Here is a 19,407-nt window from a genome sequence, read left to right as displayed (position 1 = left end):
CACTGTAGCCATGTTTCCATCTAATTGTCATGTGAATTTTAAGCGTACTTTTGAAATGTCGCAAAAAAAATAAATAAAAAAAGTTGCTAAATAATGTGCATTTCCATCAGCTGGTTTGTGTGGCCAGGAGTTTGGCAGAAAAAGAGCACAGACACGCCCATTGACGAAAACTCACAGATAGCACAACTTTAGAAGGCACAGCAGAAATTTGAAGTCGATCGGACAAAATCCCTAGGAGGAGTTCGTTAAAGTATGGAGTCTGTAAATCATCCAAACATTGCTGTAAAATTCGCCCATGCGCGAAACCCATAAAATACAAAATTTTTCACCACTTCTGACATGTGTGCAAAATTAGGTGAGTTTTCGAGTATGTTTAGGCCCCCAAAATTGAGCTTACTTTGCAGAAAAAATAAAAAAAACAAAAAATCTTTACAGTTTCAATAGGGACCTCACACGGTTCGTGCTCGGGCCCAAATTATCTTGTAGGCTCTCTGTAAATACCTGGCCAATGAAAGTGATTCTGATTCCTAAAAGTAGACACAGCAGCAGCAGTGCAACGCCCGGGGCCAGAGAAAATGTTAATTTGGTTTGTTGGTAAAGAAGATCGTGAGCGGCCCGTCCAGGCGGTTTATCCACTGATAAACTCTTCCATTAATAAACTCCTCTACCGATGACCAGACACAGTTGGTAGAGTCGCACGATGGAGGTCAGAGTGTTGGTTTGTGGCGTCATGCTTGTGGTCTTAGCAGTTACAGGTAAATTAAAATATCTTCTCAGTTGATCACCTGATTTGTTTTTTATTCATAATGAAAAGAAATCTAGAAAGAAGAGACTGACTCTTCTGTTTCTGTGTAATTATCTGCTCACAGTCAGTTCAGACACTTGCAACATGCAGAAATATTTGACTGAAGAACTGGCAGTTTGACTCTCTGTGTGTGGGCAGGAGACTGATTCACACTTTTATTAGACTAATAAGCTAAGAAATGCATCTGTGTCATTTTTTGTAGTAAAACAATTTGAGTTTACTTCGATAATCACAACATAACAAAGTGAATTAAAGCTGCTACTCGGGTGGCTACATCCACGCTGCTGTTTAAAAACAGAGTTTTAAAATGAATACGTTCTCTGTCCACAGCAGCGTTTTAGCTGCGTATCAGAATTGATCTCCGTTTATATTTAAACAACGCAAGTTGCAGAAGTTTTGGCGAAAGATGAAAGTAATGCAGACGAAGAAGCACACCAGAGATTTCTTTGCATGGATCGACAACGAGGTGGAACTGTTACTGAATGTAGTCCAAAGCGACTGTGGCGGCGGAAAGACTGGGAGTCGTCGCAAAGTAAATACGGAGACATAAACAGTACAAGTGTAGAAGTGTTATTTACACAGTAAATAAATGTCAGTAGCCACTAAAACTCTACCCTGGAGCTTTAAACGAAAACGGGGTCAGCAGCGTTTTCAGACTTTGGTTTTAGTCTGGATGGGAGGTGGAAACATAGCAAAAGTTCTGCTTTTAAAAGATGCAAATGGGGCCTCAGGAACACAGGAGGAACCGGTTGCTTTTGTTCTCAGAAATCTAAATATGTCGGTCAAAACCATCTTAGTTCCATGTAGATTATCATCACTGCACAAACAAACAAATTTCCTGTGACTAAATGTATTGTTCTTTGTCTCTCCTACAGGAACCAATGCACACATGTCAGATGGTGAGATATGTCCTCATTCATTCTTTTGTTCACTGGACTTCTGTTTTCTTCTGAGTTTAAAATGTTTTTTAAACCCTCAACATTAATCTGGTCCAGTTTGAAAAGCAGCTTTTAGTTGCACTTTAGAAGCTCCATAAGAGTCAAATACTGTCTCTCCACAGAAGTTGGTTAAATTGTGATAAAATGTGGTTCAGACGTTCATGTTCCCCTCAGGATGAGTCCTAGTGACTTTGGTGATCCTCTGACTTCTCATCCAGCTTCCTCTCTCAGAGTTTGTGCTGGTGCATAGCTGCAAGAACTAGAAGGTCAGAGATACAACAGGGCGAGAGACCACGAAGAGACTTACAAGTCATCAACTTCACTTAGGCCAGAGTTCTTCTGTGGGCTGTGACTAAAATGCTATCCTGCTGCTCATGTAAATGTGTGATGAAGTAATATCATATCTGATTCCTCTCTCTCTCAGATAAGTTGCAGGTCCAAAGAATGCTATTTAATTACACTAACTACTGTCACTGCACTGTAGAATGGTTCAATCAGAGTGTGATTTTGCTCTGTACTTCTACTTGCATACAGTATGGATCTTGTGGGAGATCCAGTCACACCAGTCCATGTGCAGCAGGAGTGAAGCAGAGACAGGAGTCAAGTCCAGGCAGGGAGTCTACAAACAGAGGACAGATTTAGGTGAGTTTACAACAACAACAAGAACAACAGGACTGTCCAGAACTCAGCTGCCAGGCTTTTAACCAGAACAAAGAAATATGACCACATTACTCCTATTTTAGCTTCATTACACTGGCTCCCAGTATGTTTTAGAATTGACTTTAAAATTCTATTGATCACTTTTAAAGCTCTTCATGGCCTCTCGCCTCGTTATATTTCTGAACTTTTAGTCCCATACGCACCAGCACGTACCTTGAGATCCTCGGGCAGAGGTCTGTTGTCTGTTCCAGAGTCTCGACTGAAAACTAAAGGGGACAGAGCGTTTGCTGTCAGGGCCCCGAGGCTCTGGAACAGCCTGCCCGAGGAAATCAGGTCGGCTGAGTCAGTGAACTCTTTTAAGTCCCTTCTTAAAACATACTTTTATAGGAGAGCCTTTCCCGATCTTATTTGACTTTATTTTATCCCTTTTATTTTATTCTATTTTACTAATTTTATATTTATCTTAAACATGTATTTATATTTTCATGCTTTTATTAGGGCCTGAGCACGAAGCGTGCGAGGTCCCTATTGAAACTGTAAAGATTTTTTGTATTTTTCTTTTTTCTGCAAAGTAAGCTCAATTTTGGCGGCCTAAACATACTCGAAAACTCACCAAATTTTGCACACATGTCAGAAGTGGTGAAAAACTTTGTATTTTATAGGTTTCACGCATGGGCGTGGCAAAATGACTCGCTAGCGGCACCTAGAAAATTGGAACAAACTGTCCTGGCCCGACGACATCTACACGCCAATATTAATTTATATTCATAGCGCCGAGTACTATGTAGCACCACAAAGGGGACACAGGAAGTGACGTCTAACACCTTCGTGCAGCATCGGAAGCAAGTGGAAAATACACAGCCGTGCAAGCAGAGCTCCACAATATGCAACACGGCTGCCAAACGCCCTGATGCTGGCCAACGCTGCTTGCAGCTTTAATTTACGTGACATTTACATCTGCTCATATGGCAGGCGCTTTTATCCAAAGCGACTCACTTTTGAAGAACAACATACAAGCATCAACAAAGCATCAAATACAGCACGAGAACTGCAACTGACAATACATACTAGTAAGAGCCAGCTTCGGGTGCTGCACAAACATGTTAATCATCACTTCCTGTTTCCCCTTTGTGGTGCAACATAGCGCTACATAGCACTATAAAGGTGGCGCTATGACTGTGGGTGAATGTCGGCATGTACGTGTGTTCATGGCGGGACTCTTAATAGACGTGTAAAATTTGGTAGAGATCTGAGCATGTATAGTTGAGTTACAACAACTTCCTGTGTCGTGGCAAAGTGTGGAACTTTGCCGCCACGCCACCCTCACGCTACTTACTGCAAACTCACAAGTTTTACAACATGGCTTCATCAATGTGTTTAGGGCTTTCTGGGAAAGTTCTGAAGTTGATATGTCCAACGTGCTAGGAGCAGTACATTACAGCGTAAAACGTGTCATTTCCTGTTGCCAGCAAGTGGCGCTATGGCTTTGAGTGAATATTGGCATATGGGTGTGTTCAGGGCGCAACTGTAGGGGGTGCTAGTAAGCCATTTTTCCACGTCCATGCGCGAAACACATAAAATACAAAATTTTTCGCCACTCCTGAATTTTATGCAAAGTTTGGTTTCGGTTTCAGTTTTGGTTTCGAATATGTTTAGGCCCCCAAAATTGAGGTTACTTTGCAGAAAGAAAAAGTGTAGTGATGGTACGCTTGGTAAGACCATCAGTGCATGATCTGCATCAGATGCTTGGGACTGACACCTGAGAGATTATGATGGTATGATTTTTGTATTACTCAGGGGAACCACTAGTTTTGTGTTTTCTTATATTGATCTCTGATGTATTTTATAGGTAGAAGTTTATATGTTGGTTTATCATTTATTAAACTAGACCTGATGTGTGTGTTTTTTGGAGAGGTGCAGAAACAGGGGGTCTCTGCATGATCAGATAAAGAGACTTGAACAATGGGTAAAGGGTGGTTTGGAACGTGGTAACAAAACATCTCTTCTCCAAGATATCTCATTTCAGGAACTACGCTCGTAATCTGCCCAGCAACAGCACGGTGATTCGTGGAGCCCGATGACAAACATTGGGGTCAGAGGATGTGGGCCAATCATGGACTGACCTACACTTTTGTTTTATTGTTTTATGACATGACGATGTATCCTAAAACACTGGGTCAGGGAGAGATAACCAGTCAGATTTCATGAACTGATACAGCTTGTTGTTTGTCAGAGAAAGGAAGATCGACCCAGAGCTCTGTAAGCTTTATTCATTTACTTGTAATAAAACTGATTAACTTGGACCAAAAACATCTTCTCCTGTTGCTTCATGAAAGAACACGCAGGACCAAGGACTACACATAGTTTAAAAAAGGGTAATTTAAAGTCATGGTCCAACATGCCGCAGTAGGATGAATGGTAGCTCAGATCCTGGAGGAGTGACCGAAGTAATAGATGGGAGAAATGCGTTATGAAAGACTACTTTGACAGAACTGCTGGTAGAACCGGAATAGAGTAGCTACTAAACCGGTTTTGGACGATCTGACATGGTTGTGCGCTGGGATTCCTTATAGTTCACAAGGGTTTTAAAGGGTTCAGAGATGACTGGACTTCGGAGAAAAAGATGAACGTAAGCTGGCCCGATTGACTGGACTTTGGATCGCTTTGGTAGAAAGCAGTGTTGTTTGAGGAATGACTGAATTGCGCACATGACGCCGAAGGTCAAGCAAAGAGAAGATGCAGTGAAATGAAATGTCTAAGGTTCAAGTCAAGTGAGGGATGCTGTAACCAGCGCAGATGGTGTGGAAGCAGATGGACATTGAGTCTGCTGTAAGAGGAAGGCTGCAGGGGTCTTGAGATGGCTTTTGACATTGAAGACCTCTAAGAATTTGGGTTATCTGAGAATGCGTTTTGAAGTTTGGAAAGGAAGCCAGTGCTTTCGCTAAGATGGACTTCAGTGGGGTGTGTTTTGTAGCCACTGTGGACGTGTTGATGAAATAAGACGTAGTGACGAGATGGATGACAGGGAGGTCATGTTGTGCTAGTTGTGACAGTGGCTGAATTCTTCGAAGCTGGCCTGTAACCCGAGAGAGGGCTATGCTGTTGGTAGTAGTTTCGGGGACCATTCTGCTGTGATTAGTCTTCTTTGTAGAATCCCCAAAAACCTGCACAATATGTGGCAACGGTGTATGATTGGTATCCCGGGGTGACACGGTTGTTCGTCCAATCCCAATTGGCGAAGATTGAGCCAAAGCGAGGAGGAATTGGTGATGAAATGCTGATTGGATAAGCTTTCAGTCCAGAGTACAGTGTGAAACAGATTGTGTCGAGAGAGAATCCTAGAAATCTTGGGTCATGGGAAGACCTGCTGTTTCTCTGCAGACCTTCAAACCCGGAGGTTGGAGAATACTGGAGAGCTTGGCTCGGCGGCAATGGATGAGACCGGGTACCACTTGGGGGCATGGTAGAGTTGCGTGGTTGTTTGGTCCCTGATTACACCACTGAAGCAAGCTGTGGCTTGGAAGCAGTGTGGATGTGGATTTTTGGTAAAACCATGCCTCTGACTTTGGGAACTGATCTAGAATAATGGCCATGTAATCGTCTTAGTGTATGGAGAAAGTATATGCAAACATTTCAGGAGTGAGTTCTCTCAACCGGGTGGATGTTCTACCTTTCGGGTAGAGGTGCCCTTCAAGGGCTCTTTTAGTAGGCATTTAGTGAGGAAAAGGCGTGATAAGAAGAACAAGATATCATGTAGTCTACGATGTGTTTGAGTAGACTAGTGAGCTGAAGAACAGGCGATGAAAGACCTAGGATGACGAGTAAGAGGATTAGCTGAGGGCGGCGTAATAGGTTAAGAGGAAGACCGAAATTAGAAATGGAAATAACTTGGTGCTGCTAGGGCTGTGGAGGAAAGCTGGGTGCCAGTGCCGGAGGTTCTAGCTGTAGTTTCTGGACTGGTAAATATAAGATGCTGGAGATCCTGGCATCCCGGTGCCAGAATCCCAGACTAGAGCGACCTGCAGAGATTGATGGATGTGATCTACAAGCGGTTTTTGCATCCCAGCTGCCTAATGACCCGACTAAAGCTAAGCTGAAACGGTTTCCAACAACGAATTGGATGGTTCTGTGTAACGAACTGACTGACACAGTCAGGTTAGTGATGACTGAGAGTGAGTGGCAAAAGTGCCAAAGCCCCTTCATTTTGAAACAACTGTTCAGTCAGAACAATTTTAGTTTAAAATGACATCAGTTTGGAATGACTTGCTTTGAAGCGACTGTTCAATCTAAATGACCTTCCCTTGAGACAACATTAGCTCGAAACGACATGGTTTAAAACGAATGGAAACAACCGTTAGCTGGATGTTAGCTTGAAACGATTGTTAGCTTGAAATGATTGTTCACTCGAAACACTGTTCGCTCGAAACTACTGTTAGCTGGAGGTTAGCTCAAAACTACTGTTATCTGGAGGTTAGCTCAAAACTACTGTTATCTGGAGGTTAGCTCAAAACTACTGTTAGCTCGATGATAGCTTGAAACAAATGTTAGCTTGAAACTAGTTTTGCTTGAAAGACTAGGAAACAAATGTTAGCTTGAATGACTTTAGCTCAAACCGAATTAGCTAGAAGACGACTGCATGGAATGACTTAGCTGGAAAATAGCTGGTTTGTGTCTAGATTGTTTGTGAAGACTGATTCGGGACCTTGCTGGTGCGGGATAACGCTGTGATCAGCTGTTTGACGAGATGCGAAGGATTCTTCGGGTGCAATGTTTCTGTTTGCTGAGGAGAGTGGACCGTGGAAGGCGGATGGCGTTAAAGCTGGACTCACCCGCTCCCCGCCTGACTTTAGGATTGTAGAAAGCGGGGCCTCAAGCGTGGAGATGGAGGAGAGAATTGTCAGCAGTGACGTCAGTGATGTGTGGTCCCGCTCCTGAAACTCTGCTGGTAGCACCACTAGTTGACACAATGGAATTCATAACACCACCCTAAATTAATGACTATATGAAGTGGTGCCTGTGCGTCTACTTCTAACACACTATATAGTATGAGAACTGGCAGTATTAGACAGACCAAGTACAAATACAAGCAGCCTGTTCTAGGGCTGGTTCTGAGGAAATGTGTTTTGGAGCGGCATTAGCTCAGTTAGCTAGCTCTGTTAGTACTTGGCTTGGAAACCGCTGGGTTGCCAGATCGAGTCCAGCATGACCCATGGGTCCCCAGGCGCCATTTGATGGCAGCCCACTGCTCCTAAATAGGATGGATTAAATGCAGAGAACAAATATCCCCTTCCCCATCCGTCTTTAGCTCATCATCTCCAGCATGATAACTGTGACTAATCACAATATATCGGGGCCACAGAGGGTTTGTTGGTAAAGAAGGGCGTGTGTGTGATGTGAAGCGTGCCCTCATGATCAACGCACCTGAGGGCAGTTTGGTCACACCTTCCCCTCCAGGTTGATAAACTCCTCCGTTGATCAGCAGACACAGTTGGTAGAGTCGCACCATGGAGGTCAAACTGTTGGTTTGTGGCGTCGTGCTCGTGGTCTTAGCGGTTACAGGTGAGTGCTTTTAAATATTGTCTCAGTTGATCACCTAAATTATTTTGAGTTCATAATGAAAATAAATCTGGATGGAAGAGATTGACTCTTATCTAGTTATAGTAAAATCAGACACTTTGTTTATATTCCTGTATGTTGATGTGTTTATCGGGGTTTTCCTCTCTTGACACGGCGTTATCTGTTCACACAGGTGAGGTAAAGTAAGAAGGAACTTCAGTGCCAGCAGCAACAAGCAGAAATATTTGAATAACCAGAACAAGCAGTGTGACTCTGTGTGTTGACAGGAGACTGATTCACAGTTTTGTTAGATTAACAAATTAATAAATTGCAACTGTGTATTTTTCTGTAATAAAATAATTAGTTTACTTAATTACAGTTACTCAGAAATTGAAATAAGTTACTTACTACTTTAAAAAGTAATAATATTACTAGTGCTGTGTAATGATTAAAAATTGTAATCATGATCACATAGTTATGCACAAAACTGAATAATGAATTCTAAAGTGTATTGTGCAGCTTTAATTTAAATGTACTGCTATATACACAAAAGTGCAATAATGTGGTTTCCAAACACTTTAAACAAATAAGGTGCTTTTTACCAGCAGTGTTCCCTTTACACAGCAGCAATAAAATATTTCTTGTAAGTCTCAACATGACCTTTTATCTAGCTTGTTAAAACAAGTTACCATCCTGTTTTCTTGTTTTTTTTCTGAGCAGGTATCAGCAACACGTATCATTTATCAGGGAGCAGCAGAAACGGTCTGTGTTCAGCAGCAAGAGTCCCTGTTAGGCAAGAATTATACTTTCCGCATTTGCGATTACACGAGGGTCCCCTAGGGTCCCCTAGGGTCCGCGTGACGAAAAAAATTGTCATCAGAGGGGGTACGCGTAGGGTCTGCGCGTGAGTTTAAGAGGCTGCAAGGGCTCAAAGTGCTGTAAACAGGAACGGGACAGCACTTTATCACCTTGTCACGCCTGATTGAAAGTCCTGCAGGCTCTCGCCCTACAGAGTGGAGGAGAGGTAAATGTCAATATATATTTGTCAATAATCAATGCATTAATGTTAGTAAAAACAGCATCATTAAGCAAAAACTACAATAAATAGTTGAATAAACTAAGTGTTTAATAAGGTGATTGCATTCCTCTGACTTCATGCGTTCTATGTACCATCTTAAGTTAGGAAAACTTTCAACAATTGTGAGTTTGTGTGCAGTGTGTAGCTATCCACTTTGCTATGTGATCTGACCGTAGTGCGAGCTGACAAACAGTGAGTGGAAGTAACCTGCGCCCCTGAATATCCTTCCTCGCTACCCTTCCATATTCTGTAACCAGAAGTCTGGTGGGGACAGAGAAACAAACAGGGTCCTGAAGGTAACCCTGTTACACTCGGATTAGTAACTGTAATAATATTACTGATTTGAAAAAGTTGTTACAATGCTAGTTACTGGGAAAAGTAATATTATTAAAGTAACACATTACTCAGTGACGCGTTACTGCCCAAAACTGCTTTATTATAGACAGAACAGTCAAAAATGACTCAAGTTTCTCAGGAACACAGGAAAAACTGCTTGGTTTTGTTCTCAAAAAATGTACAGGTGCATCTCAGAAAATTAGAACATTGTGAAAAAGTACATTTTTCCCCCCAAATTTAATTCAAAAATAGAAATTTTCATATATTTTAGATTCATTACTTATAAAGTGAAATATTTCAGGCCTTTTTTGTTTTAATCTTGACGATTATGGCTCACGGAAATCAAAAATCCACTTTCTCAAAATATCAGAATATTAGAATAAAGAATTTATAATACTGAAATGTCAACCTGAGAAGAGCCTCTATTCTCTCAGTCTGGTTCAGTTCACACAACCACAGTCATGGGGAAAACTTCTGACTTGACAGTTGTCTCATTGACAAGCATCAGAAGGTCAGTGCATCAAGAGCCACCAGGCACAGATGTGCTACTCATTCCTGTCACCGGACATGAAACCCCATCGAGAATCTATGTGGTATTGTCAAGAGGAAAATGAGAGACACCAGACTAATAATACAGACAAGCTGAAGGCTGCTATCAAAGCAACCTGGGCCTCAGCAGTGCTACGGGCTGATGTCTCCATGCCACGCTGCACTGATGCAGTAATCCACGCAAAAAGAGCCCCGACCAAGTACCGAGTGCATAAATTAATCTTATTCAGAACTTTTCAACTTCTCAGAAGGTCAACATTTGTGTATTATACATTTTTTATTCTAATATTTTGAGATATGGACTTGAAAATCTTAATATTATTTTGAATGAAATTACGAGGAAAAAATAACTTTAACAAAATATTCTAATTTTCTGAGATGCACCTGTAAATATGGCTGTCAAAACCATTTTAGATTCATGTAGAGATCATCAAAGGACTTCAAACATGCGGACAGTTTCCTGTAAGTGACTAAATGTATTGTTATTTGTTTCTCCTACAGGAAGCAACGCACAGTTAGATGGTGAGTTCTATCCTATATATACATACACCTTTATTTAGTCATTTCATTTATTTTTTTCTTACAAGTTCAAAACAGTCTTTAAACCCTCAACATTAATCCAGTCCAGGTTTGTTAGTGTCACGTTTGAAGCTTCCCACAGAAGTTTGTTAAATTGTGATGAAGTGTGGTTCAGATTTTCATGTTCCCCTCAGGATGAGTCCCAGTAACTTTGATTTGCAGCTCGATGAAATCAGGTCGGCTGAGTAAGTGAACTCTTATTAAAAGATTATAAAACTTTTATAGGAGAGCCTTTCTGGATTTTACTTGACTTTATTTTAATTTTATTTGACCTGTATTTTAATTCCTTAAAATTGTTTTCTTGTTTATTCGGTTTTATCTTGAAACTTGATCTCTGCCCCATAAAGATTTGGAGAAATGCTCTATAAATAAAGATTATTATTAAAAGATAAAAAGCTGACACCTGCTGCTAACAGTAGCATGTTAGCATGCCGCTGGAAGCACAGCAGATAGTGATGTGAAATTCAGAGGTTTTCTATCCAAGTTTCGGACAAAACGTTAGATGAAAAGTCAGAGGATCACCAAAGTTACTAAGTCATCCTGAGGATGGTCTGAACCACACTTCATCACAATCCATCCCATAGTTGTTGAGATATCCAGACCAATGAGCTGGACAGACAGACCGACCATGATCATCTTTAGAGCCGAGCTCAACAAGTCCACAGAGATGATAGGACCCTGAGAGAAACAACACAGTAAACAAAGTGGACACAAAAACCTGAATATACATGAATTCTGATTGTTTCCCTCCAGTTTGTGGCACTGCGCCGCTCAACACCAGGATCGTAGGAGGGGCGAATGCTCCTGCAGGGTCGTGGCCCTGGATGGTCAGTCTGCAGTACGAAGGATTTCATTTCTGTGGAGGCTCCCTGATCAGTAACCAGTGGGTCCTGACTGCTGCTCACTGTGTCAGCAGGTGAGCTCTGATCCTGTCACATGACTTCACCTGTACAATCACAGTGAGCTTGTATTGCAACAAAGAAAAATTACAATCAGGGTGCCGCAGTAAACCACATTAAAACCATTTTTTCTTTGTGCTGTTAGTAATAGTCAGACACCATTACAGCTGTTTCATGTCAGCTGAGATCTTTATTGTTCCATAAGAGATTTTTTTTTGCAGCAATAAAAAACAAAATAAGCACAATAAGTCAAGTGAAGACGCTGCTGCTCAGAGGGAGCCAAGTCCCTCTCTTTCTGCCCACTGGGACCTTATTTCAGAAAAATATGCAGCCTGTGGTAGTCAAGAACCATGTTTTTCATCCTGTTTGAATTGTGTCCTGAATTACACACATGATGTTTTGTAAATTTAAAAGATAATTTTGTCAGTCGAGAAAGTTGCACTTTGTAGTAAAACAGTAACATTTAGATTTGTGTGAAACCGCTCAATGAACTACATCTCGTCTCGCACAGTATACCAATATCACTTATTCATCAATTGTTTAAAGATAGTTTATTCTACAATTCATGCAGACACCACCATCAGTATCCGTCATATATTTGTCTTTTTTGCTTCTCAGCTTCACACCCAATCTCACCGTTAACCTCGGCCGTGACACCCTGACCTTGTTGAATACAAACGCGATGTCCCAGACTGTGTCCCAGATCATCCTGCATCCCAACTATGTTCAAGCCATTTTGAAAAACGACATAGCCTTGCTGAAGCTGTCCTCACCTGTTAACTTCACCAACTACATCAGACCCGTGTGTCTGGCGGCGAACGGCAGCATCTTTAATCCTGGGACGACCTGCTGGGTCACCGGATGGGGGAACATCCAAACTTACAGTAAGGATTTAAATTAATTTGACAATCATTTTTTTTAAAAATGTGTTAATAGTGAATGTGGTGTTTTCCCAAACCACAACAAGATATTGTAATTGGATCATGGCAGTCTGGAGACCCTGCTGTAGATCAGAGGCAGAAAATGGACAGATGGATATTTTCTATTACACTTGTACCGGTGATTTAAACAGGAGAGTTTCATGTCCATCCAAGACTTGAAGTGCTCAACTGTGTCTCACCAAACATCGTCTATGTGAAAGATGAACGGGATTTTTACTGCAGAAATAATTCCTGAAATAATTCCCACTACCTGTTCTGGTATCATGAGCTGAAAGGAGCGGTCCAAAGTGAGGAATCGTCCTGTACTGGTGTAGCTACGAGGTTAAAAAGTCCTGCTCTTCTGCCTATTCATCAAATGAAAGTAATCGCTCATTAGTTTACACTTTGGACTGACGTCTCACAGTCCTGTTTCAACAGGAAAACCATCAGATTATATTCCCCACAGGGAAGTAATTCTACCATTTCAAGAGACCTTTCAGGCAGGGATCCGCTGATTTGGGCTGCCCCAGGTCAAAATCAACAAAGCTGACTCAAAACTGAATAAGCCAGTTGATTTAAGTTTAGAGGAAAAGTATTTTTTTTCCCCTTACTGTCAGTCTGTCTCTCAACACTGTCTGACTTCCTGTCTGTTGCTCTCAGCTCCGAGCCCAAGACGTAAATCTTCACAGATATATAGTTTCATGTTTAAAAAGGTTCAGTAATTTCCTAAAACAGCTGCTCGCTGTAGTTTCTGTCAAACAAACAGGAGGAAATGGTGTATTTGTTGTTGCACAATTTTCAGTGGTGTATAAATCCAAATGTGGTGCTCTAGTGAGTATTTGGGGCAGCAAGACGGTTTTGTGGGCCCAAATCCCTTTGTCTTGTATATCTTAGCTGGACAAACCTTAACACAGAGGACAAGAGGGAAGGACTGCTGGACAACAACAAGATCAGGCTGTGAGACACACACTGTTGACACAAAGACAAAATAGAGACCCAGCATTATTATCTCTTTTCTTTTTCAGTTCCACTTCCTTCCCCAGAGAGGCTGCAGGAGGTGAGTCTTCCCATCGTGTCCAACAGTGAGTGTAGGGAGGTCTACGGTGGTATAGTCACAAACAACACAATCTGTACCGGTGTGACCCAGGGAGGAAAGGGCATCTGCTATGTGAGTCTGTCTGCAAAACACTCCTAGCACTAATAGATCTGTCTCTGGTGAATAAAAATGACAGCATTTCCCTCTGATAGAGGAAGGATGAAGTATAACAACCTGTCTGACGTCTGCAGGGGGATGGAGGAGGCCCGCTGGTGACTAAAATGGGCTCTGTCTGGGTCCAGGCTGGAGTGATGAGTTTTATATCAGCACTAGGCTGTGCCCTGCCTTATTACCCACAAGGCTACACCCGAGTGTCCGAGTATCAGTCCTGGATCAACAGCCAGATCAGCACCAACCAGCCGGGCTTCATCACCTTCACGGAGGACAGTTCAGCCTTTGGGAGCGGTACAACCTCTGGAGCCGCTCACCTGGTTCCCCTCTCGGTTCCTCTGCTGCTGTCCATCGTCCCTGTTCTCTTCTCCTTCTCTGTCCTTTCGTAGAAAGTTTAGGGATGATTTAATTCACCCTGCTAGAGTGAAAATCCCTCTCTCTCTCTGCCTCGTGGTCGCAAATTTTTTGCCTTTGGAGATTAATTTACTTTAAAATTAGCTAAAATTCTGTCCGTTTCCAGTTATTCTTGTGTTGAAGGAGTTTTGCAGAAAAGAGTCGACAGAGGAGAAGATAGAGATCAGAAACTTTATTATAATTTATTATATAATTTAAATTATATATTATATAATTTATTCATCATTTTGTCTGTTTGTTTAAAATGGCAGAAAATAGAAAAATGTCCTTTTAAAATGTCCACAGCCCGATGTAGTCAAAAAGATTTGGACCAACAGTCTAAAACCCAAAAATATTCAGTTCATCATCATGTAAATCCTCATCAGTGAAGCTGGAACCAGACAACTCTTTGCAATTTCTGTTTATAAAATTAACTATGAACAGTTAGTGAATCATTTTCTATTGATAAATGCATCTATCACCAATCCTGGAGCTTCTATTAACTTTGCTGAAAACCGGTGAAATAATTTTAACTCCTCGGTAGGATTTTCACTTTAGTGGAAACCTTTAACTTGTTGATGTCGACTGTTATGGCAGAAAATTGTGTCGTCTTACATTTAATCTTTTATGCCTGTTCTTTTATTATTACTACTATTATTGTTAAGGCTTATAGATATATGTATTGTGTTTTTATCCTTTACCTTTCCTTCTTCTATACTCCTTACGTTAGTCTGTCCACATTTACTAGGGTTTAGATCAGAGCTGTGAGATTGTTTAGTGTCTCCCCCACTTGTTCTTTTTCTCCTCTCCTTGAATGTTCATTCAAGGCCGAGAGAGGATCTCTGTTCCCCAAAACATAGAAACCTAAATAGTGTAAATGATTATGCATCCCTTTGCTCGGGGCCACTCTTCAACAAAACACCATCCTTCAGTTCTCTTAAATATATTTTAATATTCCCCCAAACCTCTACTCATTTGCCCTCATTTACTGACTTCCTGGTGATCAGAGGTGGCCATGGAGTACACAACTCATACTCCAGTACAAGTCATTTTTCCAGCAGCGTCAGATTAGCCGACACAATGATTACAAAATAATGTCAGCCATTAGGACAGTTAGAGTTGAGACTGCATTAAGGAAACTGTGCTACATAAACAATGTCTGTGAAGGTTCTCAGTCATAGTTATCCAAAGAAGGTTAAAGTCACAGGTAACTGGACTTTTAGTTAATAAACTGACCCATTTAAAAAAAAAAAAAGTTCATTTCAGAACTGAAGAAGTCTCTTGGATGAGAGAAAACATCTTCTAATATCTTCAACCAAGTCCAGGTGCCCGTGACTTTAACCTTCTTTGGATACATTCAAACAATGTCAACCAGCTTTGACACAGTTTTCTCCAGCAGTAGGTGACAGTCTGACTATATGATAGGGGTAATTTTCCTGAAATGCAAGAGCACCAATTTATGGTTAATCTTCATCTATATTAAGGGAAAAAATATTCAGGCAATAGGTGACAATTAAAAATTTTATAGATTATAAGGCAGTAAGGTTTTCAGGCATTCTGTAGCTATTGCTAATTTTTTCTCCTGTATCAACATTTCTAATTTAATAAAATCCCTGCTGAGTCAGTACATGTGCTATGCCTTCCCTTCTCTTGAGTCTCCGTTTGGCGAAATAACCTCTTTACCTCTCTGTCCAGTCGGGTACTGCAGCTGGTGCTGAAGCTGTAGCCCTGGTAGCAAACATATCTGTTATTTTCACGCATTTGGTGGAAGCTGTTTCCAGATTTAAATTTTTTTTGGCCCGTAACATAAGACAAAAAAAAAGGGCAGAGGGGGAGGGATTGGAGGCTAGTAAGAGATGTGATTGGGCCCAGTCCAGTGTCAGTATAGTAAATTAACCAATGGGCCGCTGTCTGTGCTCTATGGGCCGTCTATGTTGGCCCATTTTTTATAAAAACATAATTTAAGTTATATTGATCCCATAGGTGCATTGGCCCACCGGGCATTTGCCAGATTACCAGTCCACCCCTTTCTTTCTTCAACAGAATTTAATGGACTCTCCCACTACGTTGAACTATGGTAAAGGGATCCCCATTGCGTCACAAACTGACGACTAATCTCCCTAAATCACAGAGGCTGCAGGGCTACCTGCATGAATGTTATGCTGTAGTGTTAAAGAGGTGGTATTATGCTTTTTGGCTTTTTCCCTCTCCTTTATATCTTTTCTGTGCATGTAACAGGTTTGCAAAGTGAAAAAGCCCAAAGGGAGTTCCCATCTCCCACAGAAAACTCTGCTCTGAACTGCTTGAAAACAGCTCATTTGTAGTCCAGCCCTTCACTTCCTTTACTTGTGACATCACAATGAAAACGCATCATAAAGCTTGCCAAGCGGCTAGCGGGGGTCAGACACGCCCTCAAACCAAGCTAGTCTGAGCGGAGGCCCTTTGGCTCGACTCACCTTTGTTTGGTTTCCCATTGTAGAAATGTTGCACCTGCTTCCAGGTACTTTTTTTCATATCACCTCGCCTCCGTCGAGGTTCCAAGCGAGCTGAGGGAAACTAAAATGTAACGTGAAAACATGACAGACTGCTGATTGGTCAGAGAGAATATTCACTATTCACTGCATCGTCATTGCTGCACCAGACAGAGGCCAGCAACAGAAAGGTTTATATTTTACAGTTTTCGTATGTAATTTCATCAGTAAATCCATTTGAGAAGTTTTGAGGTGAGAAATCAGCTGTGTAGATTTAAAATATTTACTGTTTTACGAGAAGTGATGGCGGCAACCCGCGGGAGGAGCGTGTGAGGCCGGCCAGCCGCCCGCTCACAGAGCCCTCTGCTCCCGCCGTCACACAGACCGCTGCAGCAACAACAGCAGAGGAAAACACAGCTGGAAGGTTTTCATACCGCTTATCTGTCTTTGCATTCTGAGGAAGGTTGACACGTTTTAACTTAAAAAAGAGAAAGCTGTGTGGATCACTGGTGTGTGCGTCGCATTGAACATTACGTCGCGGCAGTTGTGTGTGGCGTCACTATGACGACAAGCTACGTACCATCTCTGGGTCCTGTCTGCGATGGAAAACAGAGCAGGGCCGAGTAGAGTCGAGTCTATCGATTTGCGCTATGATCGCATTTTTCGGCAAGGCAGCATAGATCGTCAGAACACCGGCAACAGTTCAACGTTTAGTCCTAAAAGACGACGCAACTCCGACTGTTAATTATATTTATAATACACATGGCAATGTAACTTCACAGACTGTTGAAGTGCAGAGTTGTTATAAACGTTGGCTAACACAGCTAAAGTTATAGCTATGATGCTAACGTTACACCTGATGTGAAAGCTACTGAGCAAACATTCAAATTGTTTGGCCAGTTTATGTAAAATTGAAATATGGTGATTTTTGTAGTGGTTTATGGTAAGATGTGGAACAAGGATGTGTGGTTGTGGACTTGTGGGTAACTTACACCATGTGCTAGATTACGGTCGCAGTCTGAAGCGGCTTTGATTTGGATCACACTACCTTGTTTCTTACGACCGCCCTTCTCTGCTTCTGATTGGCTAGTAGTCCTTACCTGGGAACTGCGCATGTGCAACTCCGAAAAAAGATTTTGTACAAGTAAGATGCAAAACTCTGTAGCTCAAGAGCAGAGTGTACAACACACAGGGTGAAAAGAGGAGCTGCAGCAATGTGCAGTATGAGAAAACTATGGTGTTTCTTTTTATTAATTAAATTATTTAAACCATGTAAACCTGTTCTGGTACAAACCCCTAAATAAGATTTTGAACCTGATAATGAGCATAATACCACCTCTTTAAGAATAACTTCATTTCAGCTGCAACCCCTGTAAAAGTCTGAAATCTAAAAAGATTTTATCAAGTAAAATGTATTAGTACATAAAAGAAACGTTTTAGCTAGCTTACAATAGCTAAATTGTAAGGCAGAAGTTAGAAACTTGCTAACTTTAGCATTCATTCAGAAATTTCATAAAATAAATGAAACTTTGAAGGTTGGGAAAGTTAAGTGTATTAAACAAGCTAGATCGCCAACTACTTAGATTAATCCACAGTGTTACAGTAGCTTGTTGTGATGCACTAGACTTCAATGAGCAGCTGCGGGTTACAAGACGGGCAGGCGAGACAATCAAATAAGATCAAGGTTGGGAAATGATATGGTCCATTTTAGGGGTGTCTGACATTGTATATCAAGATTCTTGAGGCATGAATATGGGGAATATATTGTTACGGTTTTACAGTGTGTGAGCGCAAGGCTGAGGACCCAAACGCAGGACACCAGAGCTTAGCAGTAGTGATGTGTCCCTCCGTATCGAGGCTTCGAAGCGCGTGTCGAGTAATCAGGGGTGATTTTTGTGAAGTGCGTATCGAGGCTTGTGTTGGGGACGTTCGAAGCCTCGCGAGCCGGCCATACCACGTGACTGATTCAGGAAATGGTTCGTGGGTTTGGTGTGTGATTCCAAAGGAGCAGCAAAATATAATGGACCCTCATTAACATTTTCTGGACTTTTTAAATTGTATTTCAGATTTTAATTGAATACAGTTAGATTGTATCTACAGATTATTTTATCAAAAATTGTGATGAAACAGGACATTTTTAGTTCAGTGAGACTTGCGGCAGCCAGAAGATTTTTTTTTGACATAGTGGTTTTTGTAAGAATAAAACTGGGGCGTCTTACCCCATATTACCCTAATAATAATAATAATAATAATAATAATAATAATAATAATAATAATTCTAAAGCAGGTAAACTCATCTCCAAAAGAAGAAACCGCCTGAAGCCCAGCACTGTGGAAAAATAAAAATGAATAAATGTTGTCTCTATTATCTAAAGTCACAAACCAAACAACACATTCACATCATAACCCTCTCCGTTGTTTCCACGTTCCCTTTGACCCTATCATTGTATCATAAAGACAGACACCATATTAATATGTTTATCATTTATGTATCGGCATGACAAACATGATACATGAGTTTATTCAGTTCAAAGCTTCACTCACAAAAGCCACGGTGCCATTATAATCACCTGTTTTACATTTATTGTCCACTAGATGACACAGTAGAGCAAATGAAGCTTCGGCCCATGAGTGAATCAATTGGACGGAAAGCTTCAATGCTTCATGAAGCTTCATCTTGCCATCACTACTTAGCAGGTTCAGTTCAATATTTAATTAACTGAAGGCGTACTCACAACAGTGGCAGATACAACTAGTCCAACGAAAACCAAGTAATCCATTTTGAACCAAAAGTCCACAATAAGGCAGGGAGCGGGAGCAAACACAGACTACATGTGACAAACCACAATGATGCAACACAGACTGAACAGAACACAGGCATTAGGTAGTGAGGCAAACGAGCAGGGCGGGAACATAAAACAGGTGGATTACATAAAGGAGAACTGAACAGGAAGCAAAGCTAGACAAGAACACCAGGCACAGAAGATTACAAAATAAAACAGGAAGTAAAGTGCAT

General features: G+C 41.4%; 1 protein-coding gene across 1 annotated transcript in view; it reads left to right on the top strand.

The window, feature by feature from the left end:
- The first annotated feature begins 7,801 nt into the window (after positions 1-7,801).
- LOC119918107 overlaps positions 7,802-19,407 on the top strand; it is a 29,017-nt gene continuing 17,411 nt past the window's right edge. Inside the window, exons 1-6 of the mRNA XM_038738649.1 lie at positions 7,802-7,962; positions 10,424-10,444; positions 11,255-11,417; positions 12,019-12,284; positions 13,346-13,488; positions 13,608-13,913. Coding sequence (XP_038594577.1) covers positions 7,908-7,962; positions 10,424-10,444; positions 11,255-11,417; positions 12,019-12,284; positions 13,346-13,488; positions 13,608-13,913 — 954 coding nt within the window. The 5' untranslated portion in view covers positions 7,802-7,907. The remainder of the gene's footprint in view (positions 7,963-10,423; positions 10,445-11,254; positions 11,418-12,018; positions 12,285-13,345; positions 13,489-13,607; positions 13,914-19,407) is intronic.

Source organism: Micropterus salmoides, unplaced genomic scaffold (genome assembly GCF_014851395.1).
Source record: "Micropterus salmoides isolate LMB-PRFRI ecotype aquatic unplaced genomic scaffold, ASM1485139v1 Ms_hic_scaffold_10, whole genome shotgun sequence".
In the NCBI taxonomy this organism is placed as follows: domain Eukaryota; kingdom Metazoa; phylum Chordata; class Actinopteri; order Centrarchiformes; family Centrarchidae; genus Micropterus; species Micropterus salmoides.
Note: the sequence above shows the minus strand (reverse complement) of the source record. Positions and strands in the feature narration are given on the sequence as shown.